At 39.5% G+C, this 17,667-nt stretch overlaps 1 protein-coding gene across 1 annotated transcript in view; it reads left to right on the forward strand.

The window, feature by feature from the left end:
• Nuak (Nuak family kinase 1) overlaps window positions 1-17,667 on the forward strand; it is a 585,653-nt gene that overhangs the window by 439,040 nt on the left and 128,946 nt on the right. Inside the window, exons 11-12 of the mRNA XM_067140970.2 lie at window positions 4,520-6,626; window positions 12,600-12,770. Coding sequence (XP_066997071.2) covers window positions 4,520-6,626; window positions 12,600-12,770 — 2,278 coding nt within the window. The remainder of the gene's footprint in view (window positions 1-4,519; window positions 6,627-12,599; window positions 12,771-17,667) is intronic.

A 17,667-nucleotide genomic window follows, 5' to 3' on the forward strand; every position in this document is an offset into this window, starting at 1 on the left:
TAATAATGGCTCTGTGAATCATCATAATATGCGCTACTGGAGTGTTGAATATCCCCACTGGATAAGGCAGGCAGCATTTCAGGAACAACGGGGAGTAAATATCTGGTGTGGTATACTGGGTTATCACCGAATAGGACCATATATTTTTGAGGATCATTTGACAGGAGCCCGGTATCTACAGTTTCTTCAAGACCAACTATCATTGCTGCTAGGGGATGTGCACCTGGGTGAGCGTGTAACCATGTGGTATCAACACGACGGAGCTCCCCATCACATGTCAGCAGATGTTCACAACTACCTGAATGCTGCACACCCTGGTCGAAGGATAGGAAGGGGAGGACCTGTCATTTGGCCTGCTAGATTGCCTGATATGACACCACTAGACATATTCCTATGGGGCTATTTGAAGGATGTAGTGTACGCTCAGCAGCTGGAAAATCCTGAAAGCCTTTGAAACCTTATTATGGAAGCCTGTGAATTCATAACACCTACAACACTAACACTGTCACCACGATACCACCAAACACGACTATTCTGGTGTCGTGAAAGTGTCATCTGGAGAGGGGAATGGCACAGTGTTGCCTTCAGTGATTAGAGTAGGTTCTGTCTGTATGCAAATGATGGACGTACACTATATGGCGTAGACCCTAGAGTAGTCTATTCGAGAGTGCATTCACTCACAACACCCAGGTCCCACCCCAGACTTCATGGTGTGAGGGGGCCATCAGTTACAACTAAAGGTCACAGTTAGTGTTTCTGCAGAGTAACGTACCCAGTGCTTGCCACATTGCACAGATTGTTGTCCCTGTGCTACTGCCATTTCTTCAACAGGAAGGTGATGTGCTTTTTCAGCAGGACAGTGCACAACTACATACAGCTGCTGCAACGCAACTTGCTCTACGCGGTGTACAATGACTGCCCTGGCCAGTAAGATCACCCGATCTCTCACCAATTGAACACGTATGGGACATGATGAAGTGGGAAATTATGCGTTCTTCAGAGCCTGCAAGAATCATTGCCGAATTGCATCAAAAGGTGCAAAATGCTTGGGACAGTCTGTTGCAGGATGCTATTCAGCACCTTTATGATTGTTTTAAATTTTGAATACATGCCTGCATTGCCGTCAGATGGGAGTACACTGGGTTTTGATGCGACTGTTTGGGCGCCCTTTACTACAACGTATGTTCCATGTGGTCTGAATTTGTAATCATACACTCTTGCGTTGATGAACTATGTACCTGTTACATCGCTTGTGAATAAAATGATCTTGTCCTTGAGCATATTGCACAGTTTCTTTTTTCAGCAGCGTAACATCATAATATACATTTCCTTTATTTTTTAACTATAAGACATGCTTCTATTTATTTTTATTTATTTGGGAAACCAAAACAGCTAGAAGCCGAATTACAGAGTTCCGCAAAGGAAAAATATATTTACAGTGGAGTAGCACAAGGCAAACATAAAAAAAAAAAAAAAAAAAAAAAAAAAAAGTGTAAGAACAATGAGGAAATAACATCTAATGGTAAGAATAGAGGAAAAATTAAAAACTAACAAAATAACAAAATAACTGTAGAGACACAACAGTTAAGAACAAAATATAAAGGTAAAAGAAACAACGAGGAAAATTGAAGATTGAATGTAAAACGAAGAGAAGAACTTACAGCTAGGCACAGTAAGATAAATAATAAGCTCACCGGACAAAACATTAGTCACTCTAATGTACAAGCACAGGTGGATCGTTAAGGCTGTACAGATGGTGCAGTGAACGAGTCCCATGCTTAACTGCACAGGCACTGCCTCTATTTGAGCATAGGGCAGTAGCGATCAGTGGTTGGTTGGTTGGGATATGGAAGGTAAACAGTTCCTCCTCTTGAGGTCTAGCAAGGATGAATCATACGTTTGCAGAAAGTGATCCAGGGACTTATTGTCTTCAAGCCATGAAGAATTCAGCAAAGTGTTGCAGCTTAAAATGATCGCACCTTGTACTGACTTTTTTCAGACATGAGCACTGAGGAACTAGAAAGTGATTTCAGTGCATCATTGCCCAATTGTCCACCTGCATGTTCAATTGCAGCTGTACATTTTCACTGATTTGTGGTGTTTGAGTTTCCATTATGAGTACTTTATATCCTTTACAGAACAAGTTTTCTATAATTTTAGTTTTCTATGTGGATGAACTTTAAAAAATGAATTTCATGGTACTTACATTCAAACCAAGTCAAACCCCATGGTGCAACACCCCTGAAGGTCCATGGCCTACCAAGTGACCGCTGCCCAGCCTGAAGGCCTGCAGATTATGAAGTGTCATGTGGGTCAGCACGATGAATCCTCTCGGACGTTATTCTTGGCTTCTAAGACCGGGGCCACCATCTCACCGTCAGGTAATCACATAGGCTGAATGGACCTCGAACCAGCCTTCAAATCCAGGTAAAAACTCCTGACCTGGCCGGGAATCGAACCCGGGGCCTGCAGGTAAGTGGCAGGCACGCTACCACGCTACTCCTACACTGTGGGGGCTGGCCATGGCATCGTACTTGGTTCACCTGGAAGGATGTGGATTTGTTTCTCTGTCAGAAAGTCAACATTTTAAGAAACAAGATTTCCACTTTTGAGGTGGCACATAGCCCTAAGACTCACCTAGCCTACACCAAAAACGAGTACCAAATTAATTCCTTAGGGCAAAGGTGGCTGGTCGTAGAGTTAACCACTCTATCCTGCTTAGTACCCAGGTTACAGATAGTGGAAGCCTCTCCCTTCCACTCCTCCTAGGGCCTTCAAGGCCTGTTCGGAGGTGGCTTGGAATGGGACTTATATTACTTAAATAAAGCTAGCAATAAGTCAGCCAGCCAGTACTATATTTTCACACATTCATTATGTGTATGTGCTTGACCCTGTTTTAAGGGTTTCTTCAATGCATTGGATATCAACATTATGGGTATTATTCTAAGACAACATAATACATACCCTGATATAGTTTAATCATCATATTGTAACATGATGGTGGGGTGATGGATAAATCGGTATACGACTGTTGGCATTTATTTTAAGATTTATTACCTAACTCTATTAATCACTTGCACACAGGCACACAGTTACACTGGATAGCACTCTCTCTCTTTTCTCACTGTCCAGAGACACAACTTATTCACTTTGACACTCGTAAGCTAAGACAGTTACACTACCGTCTTTTTTACAATTGTCATTTGAAACCTAGGGCAATTCCCTGTATGCTGTATTACATTAGCGGCCACAAACTTCACAGTTTAAGTGCTCACAAACAGTCTTGCATTCACACCCTAATGGCAGGCTTCACACACTATCCTACCTTATGTTGAATAAAATATATTAGGATTCCACCTTTCCAAAACTGTTCAAAACTCGTAAACAGAATACATTTACGTATAACAACGTAAACTCGTGTCCTCGCCCTGAGGTGGTGCAGCTCTTTTCAGGCATACCCCTCAATGGAGGTGAGCTGCATGTACCATTTCAACCACATACCAACCCTCCTGCCAGTTTTAAATTTCTGGCAGTACCGGGAAGCGAACCCGGGCCCCCGAGGACAGCAGCTAATAACACTAGCCGTTACGCTATGGACACATTTACATATCATACATGTTTTGTCCCAGTCCTCAGCTGTAAGAACATCAGTATTCTGAATTTTGTTGTTGTTGGGGCCTCTAAAATTTTAATATTAAATGATTGGCAAGACATTTGGAAACTTTATTTTCTTTTCAAGAATCTAGTGTTCAGATAATTTACTTAAAAGTAGAACAAATGCAAACTGTGGATTCACTCTACCCCATTTTATGGTATCTATCCTGTTGATCTAAAGAATCCATTGCACTGAGGAAGCCCTTAAAATAGGGCGAAACATATATGCATAATGAATGTGTGATAAACGTTATTGACTAGCTGATCGAATGTTAGCTTTATTTTGGATTAATTAGTGAATACAGTTTAATGCAATTTTCTTTTTCTTTTATTTACATTACTTTCCTGACCAAGTAGAACTTGGTAGCATGATCGATGTGAAGTAGTTTAAGATTGTTCTCATTCAGTCCTTTGATTGATTGATTGATTGATTGATTGATTGATTGATTGATTGATTGATTGATTGATCAAATTCTTTACAATATGAGTATGTAATACGCTCTTATTTGACCTCATTATTGCCTGGTAGAATATTTCTAAATGCATTACCATATTTATATCATTAACAGATCTTTACAATAGTTTGGAAGTTTATATTGTATGTGAATCCCAGTGGTATTTATTTGGTAATGTTATCAGCACATTATTCTTCACTCTGCTGAGGGCTTCGTGTATTTTATTTTTTTGATGTACATTCACTACCTATGCAAGTAAGTAAGTGGTTTTAAGTATTAGCCCTCAACTATTGGTTTTCTTTCTGAGAAAGGGTGTGCTTGTTATCAGTGCGCATTTCTTCTGACTTGTGTTGAGTATGTTATTAATTTGTTGAAATAACTGTATTTAATCTTTTCTCATTTTGTTAAAGGTATTTCGACCGAAGAAGCAAATCAAGCTGGTTCCAAGAGGAAAGAACGTAGTCGAAGAAGGGAGCGTGATAGAAGTTCTGACAGGCGACATCATAGGTCTAGTAGTAGGAATAAACATACAGTTGAATCTAATAACAAAAGCTTGTTAGAGAGCAAGGATGAAAATCTCAAGAGTGAACAAGGTGAAGATATGATGGATGTTGATACAGATGGGAGCTCATTCGCTTTACAGTATATTGATACATCTCTTAGAGAGTCTGAAGAGACAATTACTGGTTCAATAAAAGCAGCGGCGTCAAGTGTAGAAACAATGGCTGGAAGCAGTAGTGCAGTGCCTGAACAGGAACATGTAGATGTGACGCTTAAAAGTCCAACAAAAGAAAAAGGTATTTGGAAACCTGTGAAAAAGAAATGCAAGGCGGGAACCGAATCTGAGGTTGCTGATAAACCTTCTGTTGAAACGTCAGATGAAAAAGAGGCTATGTTTAACTTACAAAATTTAATTGAAGGTGATGTAAAAGAAGATGTGACTGCAAAAGCAAGAAAGAAGAAGCAGGTTGCAACTGAAGCTAAAGTGAATGAATCTTCAGAAGTACTAGGTGAGAAGGAGACCCTGCTTGATGCTAGTTCAAAAGAAAATGATACAGTCATTGACCACTCTGCTCAAGATTTGAAAGATAATAAGGGGTCTAAAGAATCTGAACCAAAGGGAAATACTGAATTAAATGTTGTTTCGAGTTCTACTGAAGGTAATGTAGATGTCAAGGAGAGAGTAGCTAGTAAGCCAATAGAAATGCCTAAAAAGGGTGTAAAGACAAGGAAAAGTAAAGGAGAACTATCTCTTGGAAAACTAGGGTCTAGCTCTGAAAAGTCTTCTGGAGCAAACACACCTGATGAAACAGCCTCTCCTCCAGCACGTCCTATGGAAAGGAGACGTTCTAAGATATTTGAAACCGCAGAGAAATTTAACAATCTTTTGTCTGGTAGTTCAGAACCAAAATCTCCAACAACGGAGAAACCCAAGAAAGTTTTCATTCCAGGAGTGAAAGTTAGTGATGCTAAGAGAGCTTTTGAGAGGAAATCATCTCTTCCTGAAGCTATTGTACCAACATTGAGTAAAACTTCAGTACCAAAGAAAGTGCCTGAGGTAAATTCAGATGCTACAGTGAAGGGGACATGTCAAGATAATACTGAAGTGTCAGTTGCACAGAAAGTTGAAAAGAAACCTATGGAATCTAGTCTAATGGAGATAAAAGAAAAAGATCAAAATGGAGCTAAGTCAAATTCAGTTAAAAATCAACAGTCCTTGACATCTGAGAAAGGAAATGAGAAAGTACATCCTGATGCAGGTGAAGCAGAACTGAAACCTGAAGAGGAGGATACAAACTTACAACTAATTCCTGCTTTACCGGTTACTGATAAAATTGCTCAACAAGAGGAAGCTCGAATTAAGAAGCTGAAAGATGCAGTTGAAATAATCAGCAATGCAATTGCTGAAGAGAGTAAAAAAGAAAACCTTCCTGATTCCAACAAGAAAGTCAGTTCATCCAAGCCACCTGTGCCTGCTTCCCCAGATAGCAAGGGAAGAACAAAGGGCACTGGAGTATCTGGTCCCACATCTCCAAAATCCCCTCCCCCATCCCCACTGGACCCAGCAACTGGTAAGAAGACAGTCCGCGTTCAGGTAGCACCAAATGATGTTAGGCTTGCTACTATCCAAGTGTCAACTCCCGAAGCAACAAAGTTTCCATTTAATGAGAGTAACATTACTAAGGGTGAAAGTGTTCAAGGTGCTGGTGAAGTTAATGGACCTGCAGAAGATGCTAAAAGTGAAATAGTTCGGAGTAAAGATTCAAAAAGTGTTGAAGATGGTTCAGGAAAGAAGAAGTCGGCTAAAGTAGAAATAACACTGAAATCTGCTACACTTCCAAGGCGGAAAACCTCTAAGGCAGAGATTCAACTTGGGTCTCCTGCAGTTCCTCCTGTAGAGTTTAAGACAGAGGTGGAGCATATGGTTGGAACATCATTACCAAGTACAAAGCCTACCCAGAGGTCAGAGGTGGCATTCCCTATTGCTGGTGTGTCATCCAAAACATCAGCATTCAGGTAATATGGTTCATTATTCAATTGTTCTCTAGTTCCTAAGTGCTTACTATATTGGGAATAATGCTAGCCAAGTCATTTCATCATTGGCTTATCACTATGCCATGATTTGAATCCTAGTCATTGCATATGGAATTTTCGAAATACAAATTAATTTCTCAGTGGTTTGGATAATAAAAAACTGAAGGTTCTGTGGCCATGACCACAGTATCATCAGTCATGTAAAACTACATACTTATTTGCTTACAGTATGTTTTGTAATGCAAAAATAAGTTTCCCAGAGTAGTTCAGTTATTTTATAGAAAGGATTCTCTTGCACTGAAGTAATCTCATAGCCATTGATAGTTGGGACTTTAATGTAAGGATATTGTTTTAATCCATTAAAGTATTTAAGTTTAGATTAATTAAACAGAAATGATCTGAATTCTCTATTTGTATGTATAGGAATATTTTATTTGAGGGCATTATTGTCGACCGGCATTGGTATTGGTTTCTCATCTAAGCAGCAATGGTACAAATCCTGGCCAATGCATGTGAAGTTTTTGAAATGACAAGTCATGTCCCTGTCGTTCGCATTCCCTGTAGAACCAGAGGTCCCGCGGCTTTGATCACAATATTGAAAGTTGCATAGCTTGAATTTTCCCATTTTCTATGATAACACAAAAATACTATAAGAATAGCGATATTACATGAATTTTGCTATACTGTACATGGTAGCTGATGCCAAATACACCATTTTAAGTGCCTTGACTTGTTAGGATAACTGCTGCTCAGCTAGATGCCCTGTCCGGCTCCATGGCTAAATGGTTAGCGTGCTGGTCTTTGGCCACAGGGGTCCCGGGTTCGATTCCCGATAGGGTCGGGAATTTTAACCATCATTGGTTAATTTCGCTGGCATAAGGACTGGGTGTACGTGTCGTCTTCATTATCATTTCATCTTCATCATGACGCGCAGGTTGTCTACGGGTGTCAAATCAGAAAAGACCTGCATCTGGTGAGCCGAACATGTCCTCGGACACTCCCGGCACTAAAAGCCATACGTCATTTCATTTCAGCTAGATGCCCCATAGATATTGGAATTCCTCCTGGTCAGCATGACGCTTCCTTTGTTGTATTGTTTGGCTCTCTTCACCAAGCTTGTTGCAGGTCTTACTAGGTAGGTCCTCAGTTGAATTTGTGAGACTAAGTGAGCCCTATTGCAGGTTTCAGTACAGATTAAAATTCTTGGACTGGCTGGGAATTGAACCCGAAGTTCCAGCGAAGAGGTAGATCCTGTAACCTTGCACTGTATGTTAGGCCATCAGCCCAGAGGCTGGTTGGATCCTCAAATAGCACCACCAAAGGTTATGCGATTATAAGGAAACCCCAAAAACCAATGGCAGAACCAAAATGAGGCGTACTAGGCAAGATGAGTAGTGGGGTAGTTTGCCATTGCTTTCCTCACTGGGTCAGAAAGTACTATTGCAGCACGACTGACCCTATGAGCAGCACCTTTCAGAACACTCAGATGCACAGGTCATGCTCTGAATGTCATTACTCAGCACTACCCATTCCCCAGCAACTTCCAAATTGTCACAGCCATGGATGTTGACTGGGACTTCGGTGGAAGCTACACTTTACTCTGGCCTGTGCCAAGAGATGGATGCAAAAGTACTGTATCCATCAAGAAATGACAAACCTTGCACTACAGGGTTAATAATTAAAACATACAATATTTCAAGAATTTTCTCTTTTAGGATAATATATTATGTATTCATCATCATCATCATCATCATTTCCCTTTATCCACCTGTAGCCAGGTAGGGGCAAATATGGTTCCTCTCCACTTTCTTCGGTCTTTCCACCATTCCTCCTCCAACACTGTGTCCCAGTCCAGGTTTCTTTCCATAATACTGTGTTGGATTGTGTCCTTCCGTCTCAGTCGTGATCGTCCATGGCCTCTCCTTCCTTGCATTTGCATTTCCATCACCTTTCTTGGCATTCTTTCATCACTCATTCACTGTATGTGCCCAAACCATCTTAGTTGGCTCTTCTCTATTCTATTCATTTTTTCCACTCCAATTTCTTCCCGGATTTTCTCATTCCTTATTTTGTCTCTCTACTCTTCTGTATCATACTCCTCAACAACTTCATATCGGCTGCCTGTATTCGACTCTCGTCCGTCTTTGTCACTGTCCAAGTTTCTGCTCCATAAGTTGTTATGGGTACGTAATACATCTTGTACATACAGTAGTTTCCTTTGCTTCCATTGGCACATCTTTGTCCCATAACATGTTTCTTACACTATGATAGAAACAACTTCCAGCTTGAATCCTTTTACTAATCTCAGCATCCAGTCGAGCATTCTTCATTAATTCACTCCCCAGGTATTTGCACGTCTCCACTACTTACTGGGGCTTGTCTGCAAGTCTAATCTGACCTTTCCCTTCTTTCTCCTCTCTAGCCATAACAAGAGTTTTGCTCTTTTCTACACTTATTTTTTTCAATCCACATTCTTTGATCTTCCCATTCACCACATCTAACTGTTCTTGAACCTTCATGTCTTCTTCTCCCCAAACCACAATATCATCTGCAAATACCATGATGTTCATTTCTCTTCCTCCATATGCTGCTTTTGCTGTTCTCATGATGTCGTCCATTACTATCGTAAACAGGATTGGTGATAGAACACTTCCCTGTCTCACCTCACTAGTGAGTTTGAACCAACTTTTCCTGCCAACTTGTGTTTGCATGCAGCTACAACATTCTTGTACATTGCCATGATAATTTTTTTTTTTAGATCCCTGTCCAATTCCTTTTTGCACCAGACTGTCCCAAACTTTAGTCCTGGGGACATTGTCATATGCCTTTTCATTGTCAATGAATTTCATCACCATATCATTCCCATACTCCCATTGCTTTTCCATTAGTTGTCTCATAATGAAAATGGGCTCTATGGTTGACCTTCCACTTCTGAAACCAAACTGATTTTCTTGTATCTGATTTTCAACCCTCAACCTTATCCTACTTTCCAGTATCCTCTCCATTGTCTTAGCAACATGGGATATGAGTAATTCTCCTGTAGTTCTTCAAAACTTTCTTATCACCTTTCTTGAAAATTGGGATGATTATTCTTTTTTGCCAATCCTCAGGGACCTCCTTATTCTCCCAGACAATCCTGAGAACTCGGTATGTCCACTGCAGGCCTACAGCTCCAGCTGTCTTTATCATTTCCACTGAAATTTCATCTATTCCAGCAGTTTTTCCATTCTTCATCTTTCTTACTGCCATTTCAATTTCATTAATTGTAATTTCTTTATCCATTTCTTCATCAACTAATTGCCTTTCCTGATCGTCCATTGAATGACTGTCATTAGGTCTCATCTTCAGCAACTTCTGAAAATTATTACCTCAAAACAAATTAGCCCTTGTGCAAGTGTCATGAGAAGCTGAAGAGTTAGTCTCCTCACTTACCTCAGCACGCTGTCGTGTGTTTTCTGCTAATCTTCTTGTTGGATGTCATCTGTCAATCCTCAGAAGTACACTCAGTTTCTGCAGAAACACACTCGCAAATTTATTCACAAGATAATCACTATGTACTATGCATAATTTATTTTGCATGTTAACAGAATATAAAGAGTGACAGTAATAAACTTGAGGAACAATACCATAAATATCTTATGATATAGTTCAGTATTACTGTATTAATAATTATTAATCAATTAATTAGCCAAGCAAATTGTAAAATATTTTAAACCTTCACTTAATAGGCAATCACTGTGCAGTCGCTAATCATCATCATTTACAGGCCAATGACCTAGCTGTTAGGCCCCTTTAAACAAGAAGCATCATCATCATCATCATCATCATATAACAGTTCAATTCTGGTCATTACGCTATCACATTTGTAATGTTCACTTCTACTCTCACTGTTACCGAGCTCGATAGCTGCAGTCGCTTAAGTGCGGCCAGTATCCAGTAACCGGGAGACAGTGGGTTTTCGGCAGCCCTGAAGATGGTTTTCCGTGGTTTCCCATTTTCACACCAGGCAAATGCCGGGGCTGTATCTTAATTAAGGCCACGGTCGCTTCCTTCCAACTCCTAGACCTTTCCTATCCCATCGTCGCCATAAGACCTATCTGTGTCGGTGCGACGTAAAGCAAATTGCAAAAATTGTACTCTCACTGCTGCTTTCATCGTTGTCATTAGTTATTATCATTGATTCTATTCTCTCCTCTACTAGCCCCTCTCATTCATACTACTCATTTTCATAATTTTCCACATGGTCACAAACACTAATCCGGTCACTTTCCCTTAGTTCTGAAAATCTCTGTCTGCGAGGGCATTTAACATCGTCAATTTTAAATGTGACATTATTAGCACCAACCCACTTTATTTTCTACGATAGACTGGATGTGTTCCATGGGATTTATATCTGCGTGGTATGAAGGCAGTCTCAATACCGTATGTCCATTAGCAGTCATCAATTACATATGTACCAAGTTACTGGCTGCGCATTTTTTGTCACATAGCAGTCGGCTTGCATTCAGGAGATAGTGGGTTCGAACCCCACTATTGGCAGCCCTGAGATGATTTTCCGTGATTTCGCATTTTCTCACCAGGCAAATTCTTGGACTGTACCTTAATCAAGGCCATGGTCAATTCCTTCCCACTCCTAGCCATTTCCCGTCTCATAATTGCCATGAGACCTATCTGTGTTGGTGCGACGTAAAGCAAATTGTAATAATATAAAACACTGTATGTTTTTTGTCGTAGCGTATGAAGTTTAATAAGTTCATTCTGCTGAACTTTCAGCATGAAATTGTAGAATGGAATATTTTAAATCCGCACCCAGTTTTTCATAGTATCTTTATTAGAATTTGATGTTTGGTCTTTGTCTTTCTGCATGTTGTGTTATAGGCGTTGGCAATAACAAGCACTGAAAATTGGGTACCAAATCAGGGATCAACTTGTCTTTCAACCAATGAATATAATATTATCTATTCATATCTTTGTGGTGTATTTACTTTTATTGGGGGACTGGTAAATAAGCAGCGCATTAGGAATGAAAACTCTCGTACCATCAGCATGAAGAATAATCAGTCTATCTCCTCTTGAGACTGGGGATAGTACTCCTGAAGTACTATCGTCAGTCCAAGCTTTAGGCGTAGAATGGGTGCTATATATATAGGTTTCTTCTTTGTATGTTGTTCCTTGTATATCTTTATGACTGTAAGATAAAATAATCACATGCTCCTTACGTCATTTTTCTCGATTAAAAGCCTAACTCTTTTGCAGTGTTTCTCAAACTGGTAAAGCCTCGAAACCAATTCTCTCTCCCAACACAGCTCATAATTTAGATATTGACAGAGTAGTTTTCTGATGAATGTAATATTCATGGATTGTGTATCGAATAACTCTCTTCTTTATTGTTCTTGCATTTTATTTTTACTCTCCTCAGCTTCCTTATTCATAAAACTATGAACATTAAGAGCAAACTCTCATGTTTGTCCTCTTGTTGTCATACACTTCTGTTTAGAATTTTCAGCAGTGTAATTCACTTAGTGCAACAACGGTAGGAATGTATACTGACAATGAACAGATTTGTTTTAAGCTAGTGACCGTACTTCTCAGTCAAATGTGTCTGAAGAAGCAGCCCCTTACCTTACCTTACCTTACCTTACCTTACCTTACCTTACCTTACCTTCTACTCTCACTGCTGCTTTCATTGTTGTCATTAGTTATTATCATTCATTCTATTCTCTCCTCTACTAGCCCTCCCGTTCATGGGATCTACATCTACATGAGATATGTCTGTGAGCAGGCATTGCTTTCTCTTTCAAGTGCCAAATTGGGCAGTTACCATATGATATGATCAGTCCTCTCGGTATCAATTAAATCGAATTGCACTTTGTCACCTTATTAAGACATTTGGAAACTAGTTAGGTTAATGTATGGCATCATTTTTTTACATGCTGGTGTTTTTAAAAATTACAGATCAATGTCGTCAGAACCTGATGAAATTCCTAGAACTAAACCTCGGGAGCGCATCATTCCTATCAAGTTGGAAGACAGCACTACTGAAGCTGCTCCTGTGACAACTCCACCACCAGCCCGACCACCTGTACCTCCTTTCCAGCCACAACGCTCATTGTCGCAGTCTCAGAGGTGATGATCTCCAGCCCTGTTTCATTATGTAAAAAACACTTCTATAGGAAAATTAAATAATTTAATATCTTTATCTGGAAATATAGAACATTCTGTTATTGGTTTATTACTTTAGGTGCATCTCTAACTCTTAATTTATAAAAGTTAGTTGTAAGTTGAAAGTTTTCTTCAGTGAATGCATGATTCTTTCTGTGAAGGACATTGAATGAATGGTAAATAGGTAACAGTGTCATAAAGCTGTGGAGAGGATAAAATAAGCCTGTAATGAGAAATTGTAGTAGCAAAGTGTAAATAATATTGATTTATTGAATAATATTAAGATAGGAATAGTAAATCTTATGACCCTGACAGGAAGGGCGGAGGAAGTAGTAGACTTCGTGGAGAAAGAGAAGGTGGAAATGATGGGGTTGAATGAAGTGAAATGCCAAGGTAATGGAAGGAAGACATTGAGGAAAGGATACAAATTATAGTGGAGTGCTGGCCAGGAGGAAATAAACAGAGTGGGACTAATCATTTTGAAGTAATTGGAGGAGTATGTTGAAGTGGTAGAATGTTGAGTGACAGAATAATGAAGATTAGACTAAAGATGAAGAATGAAGTGATGGCCTTCATACAAGTATATGCGCCACAGACGGGAAACAGGGCAGAAGATACTGAAGTATTCTTGGAGAAAGTAGAAAGAAAAGTCTGTTGTGGAAGTGGTTATTATGGAAGATCTGAATGCACAGGTTGGAAACAAGAGACAAAGAAAGGAAGAAGTCATTGGACCACATGAATATGGGAAAAAGAATCTTGAAGCAGAGGAACTACTGAACTTCTGTAAAAGGAATGGACTGATAGTGGGGAATACATTGTTTTGAAAGAAAAACAGAAGGAAAATTATGAGATATGGGTGGGGTGACAGAAGAACAAAGTCAGTAATTGACTACTTTTTGGTGGAAAGGACAAATTGCAGGAAGTTGATGAATGTGACAGATTTACCAGGAGAAGCATTTGATGGGAACCATAGAGTTGTGGTGGCAAAATTATGGTTGGGAAAAATGGAAAAACTGTAAGAGATAAGAGAAAGTAAAATAAAAGTATGCATACCTGCCAACCCTTCCGATTTACCCGGAAACTTTCCGCTTTTTAAATTGTCTTCCGATTTTTCCGATTGATTTTTACTTCTTCCTATTTTTGACCAATATGACCTCCAGTACGGTCAATACTCTCCCCCTAGGATAAATGATTGTGTGCTTATGTAATTTACGCAACCCCATTTTATTTGATGCTTTATTTGGTGAGTGCATCGTCCGTCGCAGTTGTAGGCCACGTGATTTTTCTTGCGGTTCTGTGCTTTTTCCCTGTCGAAGTCATATGTTTATAATGTATGAGACATATTGATCTGTTTTGTATATGGTAGTTTCACGTATTTCAGTGCATTTGTGTTCATTTTTAGTTCATAATTTTAATGAATGTATTTCAGAGAGCTGTGTTGGTGACAGTTTCTGGTACTTTCTCTCCACATTATAGCCACAAAACTTAACAAACTTCATCTCCAAGTTTTCAGAAATATGGTACCTATAAAAATGAACTTCCGTTCATGTTACAATCTAATAAAGGAAACTATTATGCATTTTGTTCCATATTTGTTACATTTTCTTGTAACCATTTTTATGTTTTCTTAGTTTAAAGATTTTAAATTTAATGGTATATTCACCTTGTAATTGTAGATATGGGTGCCTTGTATGTTGTCCTGTTTTCATCGAGACTGTGGCGCATTATACGCGATGAAATCCAAAAATTAAGAAATCTTCCTAGTTTTGATTTCTTAAAGTTGGCAGGTATAAGGTATGGAAATTGAAAGACAAAACTGAACAGGAAGATTTTCAGGAGAGATTGAAACAACAAATCCCAGTTACTGAAGTGGAAAATGTAGAAGAGGGGTGGGCCAATTTTAAAAAGGCATTTGTGTAGTTTTAAAAAGGCATTTGTTAGTGCAGCAGAGAGTGCTTTTGGCAGGACATCTACAAGAGTGAAAGAAAACATGACACCATGGTGGAATGAGGAAGTGAGGAAAGTGGTGAAAGAAAAGAAGACAGCCTGGTGAGAATGGAACCGAGATAAAACAGAAGAAAGTAAAAGGAAATATCTCAACAGCAAACGGAGATGTAAGAAGGTGGTAGGAGAAGAGAAGAAGAGTTGGGAAGAATTTACACAAAGAATGGAAGTGGATGTAAGTGGCAGTGAAAGGATGCTGTATGGACTTATAAGAAGTAAGAGGACAGAAGTTATCACAAAGCTAGTGAAAAAGGAAGATGGGGAATTGCTAACACACCCAGAAGAGATAGAGAAGATGGAAGGAGTATTTTGATAAGCTGTTGCATGTGAACAGCTGTACAGGGGAGATAGAAGCAATACAGTGTGAAGACTCAACAACAGAGGATGATATAACAATGCTGAAGAGGCTGCTGGATCTGCTGGTATGCAATGGTTGTACCGACTACTAAAGTGTATATGGAAGCACAAATGTGTACCAGAAGACTGGGAAAAAGGGATAATAATACCAGTATTTAAAAAAGGGGACAAGAAAATTTGTGGTAACTATAGAGGAATCACACTTATATTGCAGGTAGTTAAAATACTGGAAAGGATGTTAGAAAGAAGAATGAGAAGAAAGATTGAAGGAGAGTTACAACGGGAACAACATGGCTTCAGGAGTGGAAGATCTATGGTGGACCCAATCTTTAGCATGAGACAACTGATGGATAAGAAGTGGGAATATGGAAAGGATCTGGTCATGAACTTTCATAGATATAGAAAAGGCATATGATAGTGTCCCCAGAGGGAAGGTTTGGGAAACCAGGGTTAAAAAGAGACTTGGAAGAGAAATGTTAGAAATGGTGAAAGCAATGTACAACAACTGTGTTAGCAGGGTACTGACCCCAGTTGAAAAAACAGAATGGTTTAGGAATAAGACTGGACTAAGGCAGGGGAGTGTGCTGTCACCTCTTTTGTTTATTATGCTCATGGACAAAATTGTAAAGGAAACAGAGGAAGCCTATTGAGATAAAGAGATGATGATGTGATTTGGGGAAAGAATGGCAAAGAAGTGCAACGGCAACTAGATGTACTGAACGATAAAATTGAGAAGTACCGTATGGCATGAAAATCAGTACAGATAAAAGCAAGACTATGGTGATGTCGAGATGAGATGAATGAAAACCAATATGGCGTTAGACCATAAATGGGTTGTTAAAACTAGATATTCATTATGTACTAAGTAGCTGCAAAATTGTATGAGAAGAATAGAAAGTTACACATATATTTTATAAATTTAGAGAAGTCATGGGATTGGGTACCAAAGGAAATGATATTGGCCATTCTGATAGATCATTGGATGAAGTGCAGCTTATTACAGGAAATCCTGTTGCAATGAGAGTCAATAATAGAATGGGATTGTTGCTCAAAATATTTACTGTTACCAGCCTCGGCTCTAATATTTTACAATTCTTGTTCATAGTTAATATAGTTCATTTAAAAAAAGCATTAAATGAGATTCAATTGTTGCAATTGTAGTTAACAGTTTGGTTTATGTTGATGGTTTGGTTTTAATGGTCAACAATGTCAAGAACTTGTTTTATTAATGTCTTTTCCAGGAGTACATGTAAGAGGCTGCCTGGTGTCAAAATAAATAACAAAAAATGAGACCAGAGACATATATCAAAAGGAAAAAGAAGAAAAAAGGAAACTGTACACACAAGTATTATCAGGGTTAAATTGGCATTTAGAACAAGGTACATTCCTACATATAGTAAATACATAGAGAGCACCGTGCAACACAACCTCTTCATTGTGAGCAGACATCACGGGACGATCTCGAAAAGGCTGTGTCCTTCCCAGGGACGCTGTAGCCCGCAGACTTCTTTCAACACTCAGAAATATCATGCCTGTCGGTTGTCGTCTATTGGGGTAGTGTTCTTGGTAAAGGCGTTGTGCCTAGTATGCATTGTACAGTTTCTGCATAGATGGGTAATATACCCACATACTTGTTGCTGGAATACATCACAAGGCAGTGAATAAGCTTTGTGTTATGTTGTGACTTTCCTCGAAGGAGGGGAGTTGCACCTGCCACTGCATGTTCTTATTGTTCCAATAGGGCACACTTTGCCCTACCTGTGGTCTTTGAAGCTTGGAACATGTACGACATAGCTAATTGGTTGTCTGTTTCCTAGCCACAGACCATTGCTGCCTCATCATCATCAAACCCAGCTCAGTACCCTATGCCACAATACATACCGCCCATTACAGGACCAAATATATAAATCAATTTGTGGAAGCTATCAAGTATGCAACCTTACCACATCCCAGGCAATTTGCAGCAAAATACAAGTAAAAATTACTTGTGTGGGATTCAAATCGTTGAGCACCGTGCGCTATCACAACTCTCGCTGCGCCCCAGCTAAGTGAGCTATTGCAACTCTTGTCATGCAAGCGCACAGTTTCAAGCCTGTACAATACCTGCTCCTGGTCTGTGTTACCACTTTCTATTGTAAGGTACGTGTACTTCGTACCTGTGCTCGTTTCTCGGGTTCATTCAAAGTACCCATAATGAATTAATAGTGGCGCTGATGATTCCTGCCATCTTCTAGCCTGTAAACACACATCTTGTTATATTACCCCAGTTTAGGAGAGGGACTGATTTATTTCAGAATTGAGGTTTGTCGGCAGGTTGCATAAATCTAAATTGCAAGGGGCTGGTGAACCACCCGGTATAAAGAAATTATGAGACCAACATTTTTGGCTGATCCTACTGACGAAGGCTGTGTATGTGAACTCTATCCATATTGTCCTCATATTACAGCCAGATTCTGGTAATGCACCGAGCTAGTCAGCAGAACTCAGTCATGCTCAGTCC

Source organism: Anabrus simplex, chromosome 2, assembly GCF_040414725.1.
Source record: "Anabrus simplex isolate iqAnaSimp1 chromosome 2, ASM4041472v1, whole genome shotgun sequence".
Lineage (NCBI taxonomy): Eukaryota > Metazoa > Arthropoda > Insecta > Orthoptera > Tettigoniidae > Anabrus > Anabrus simplex.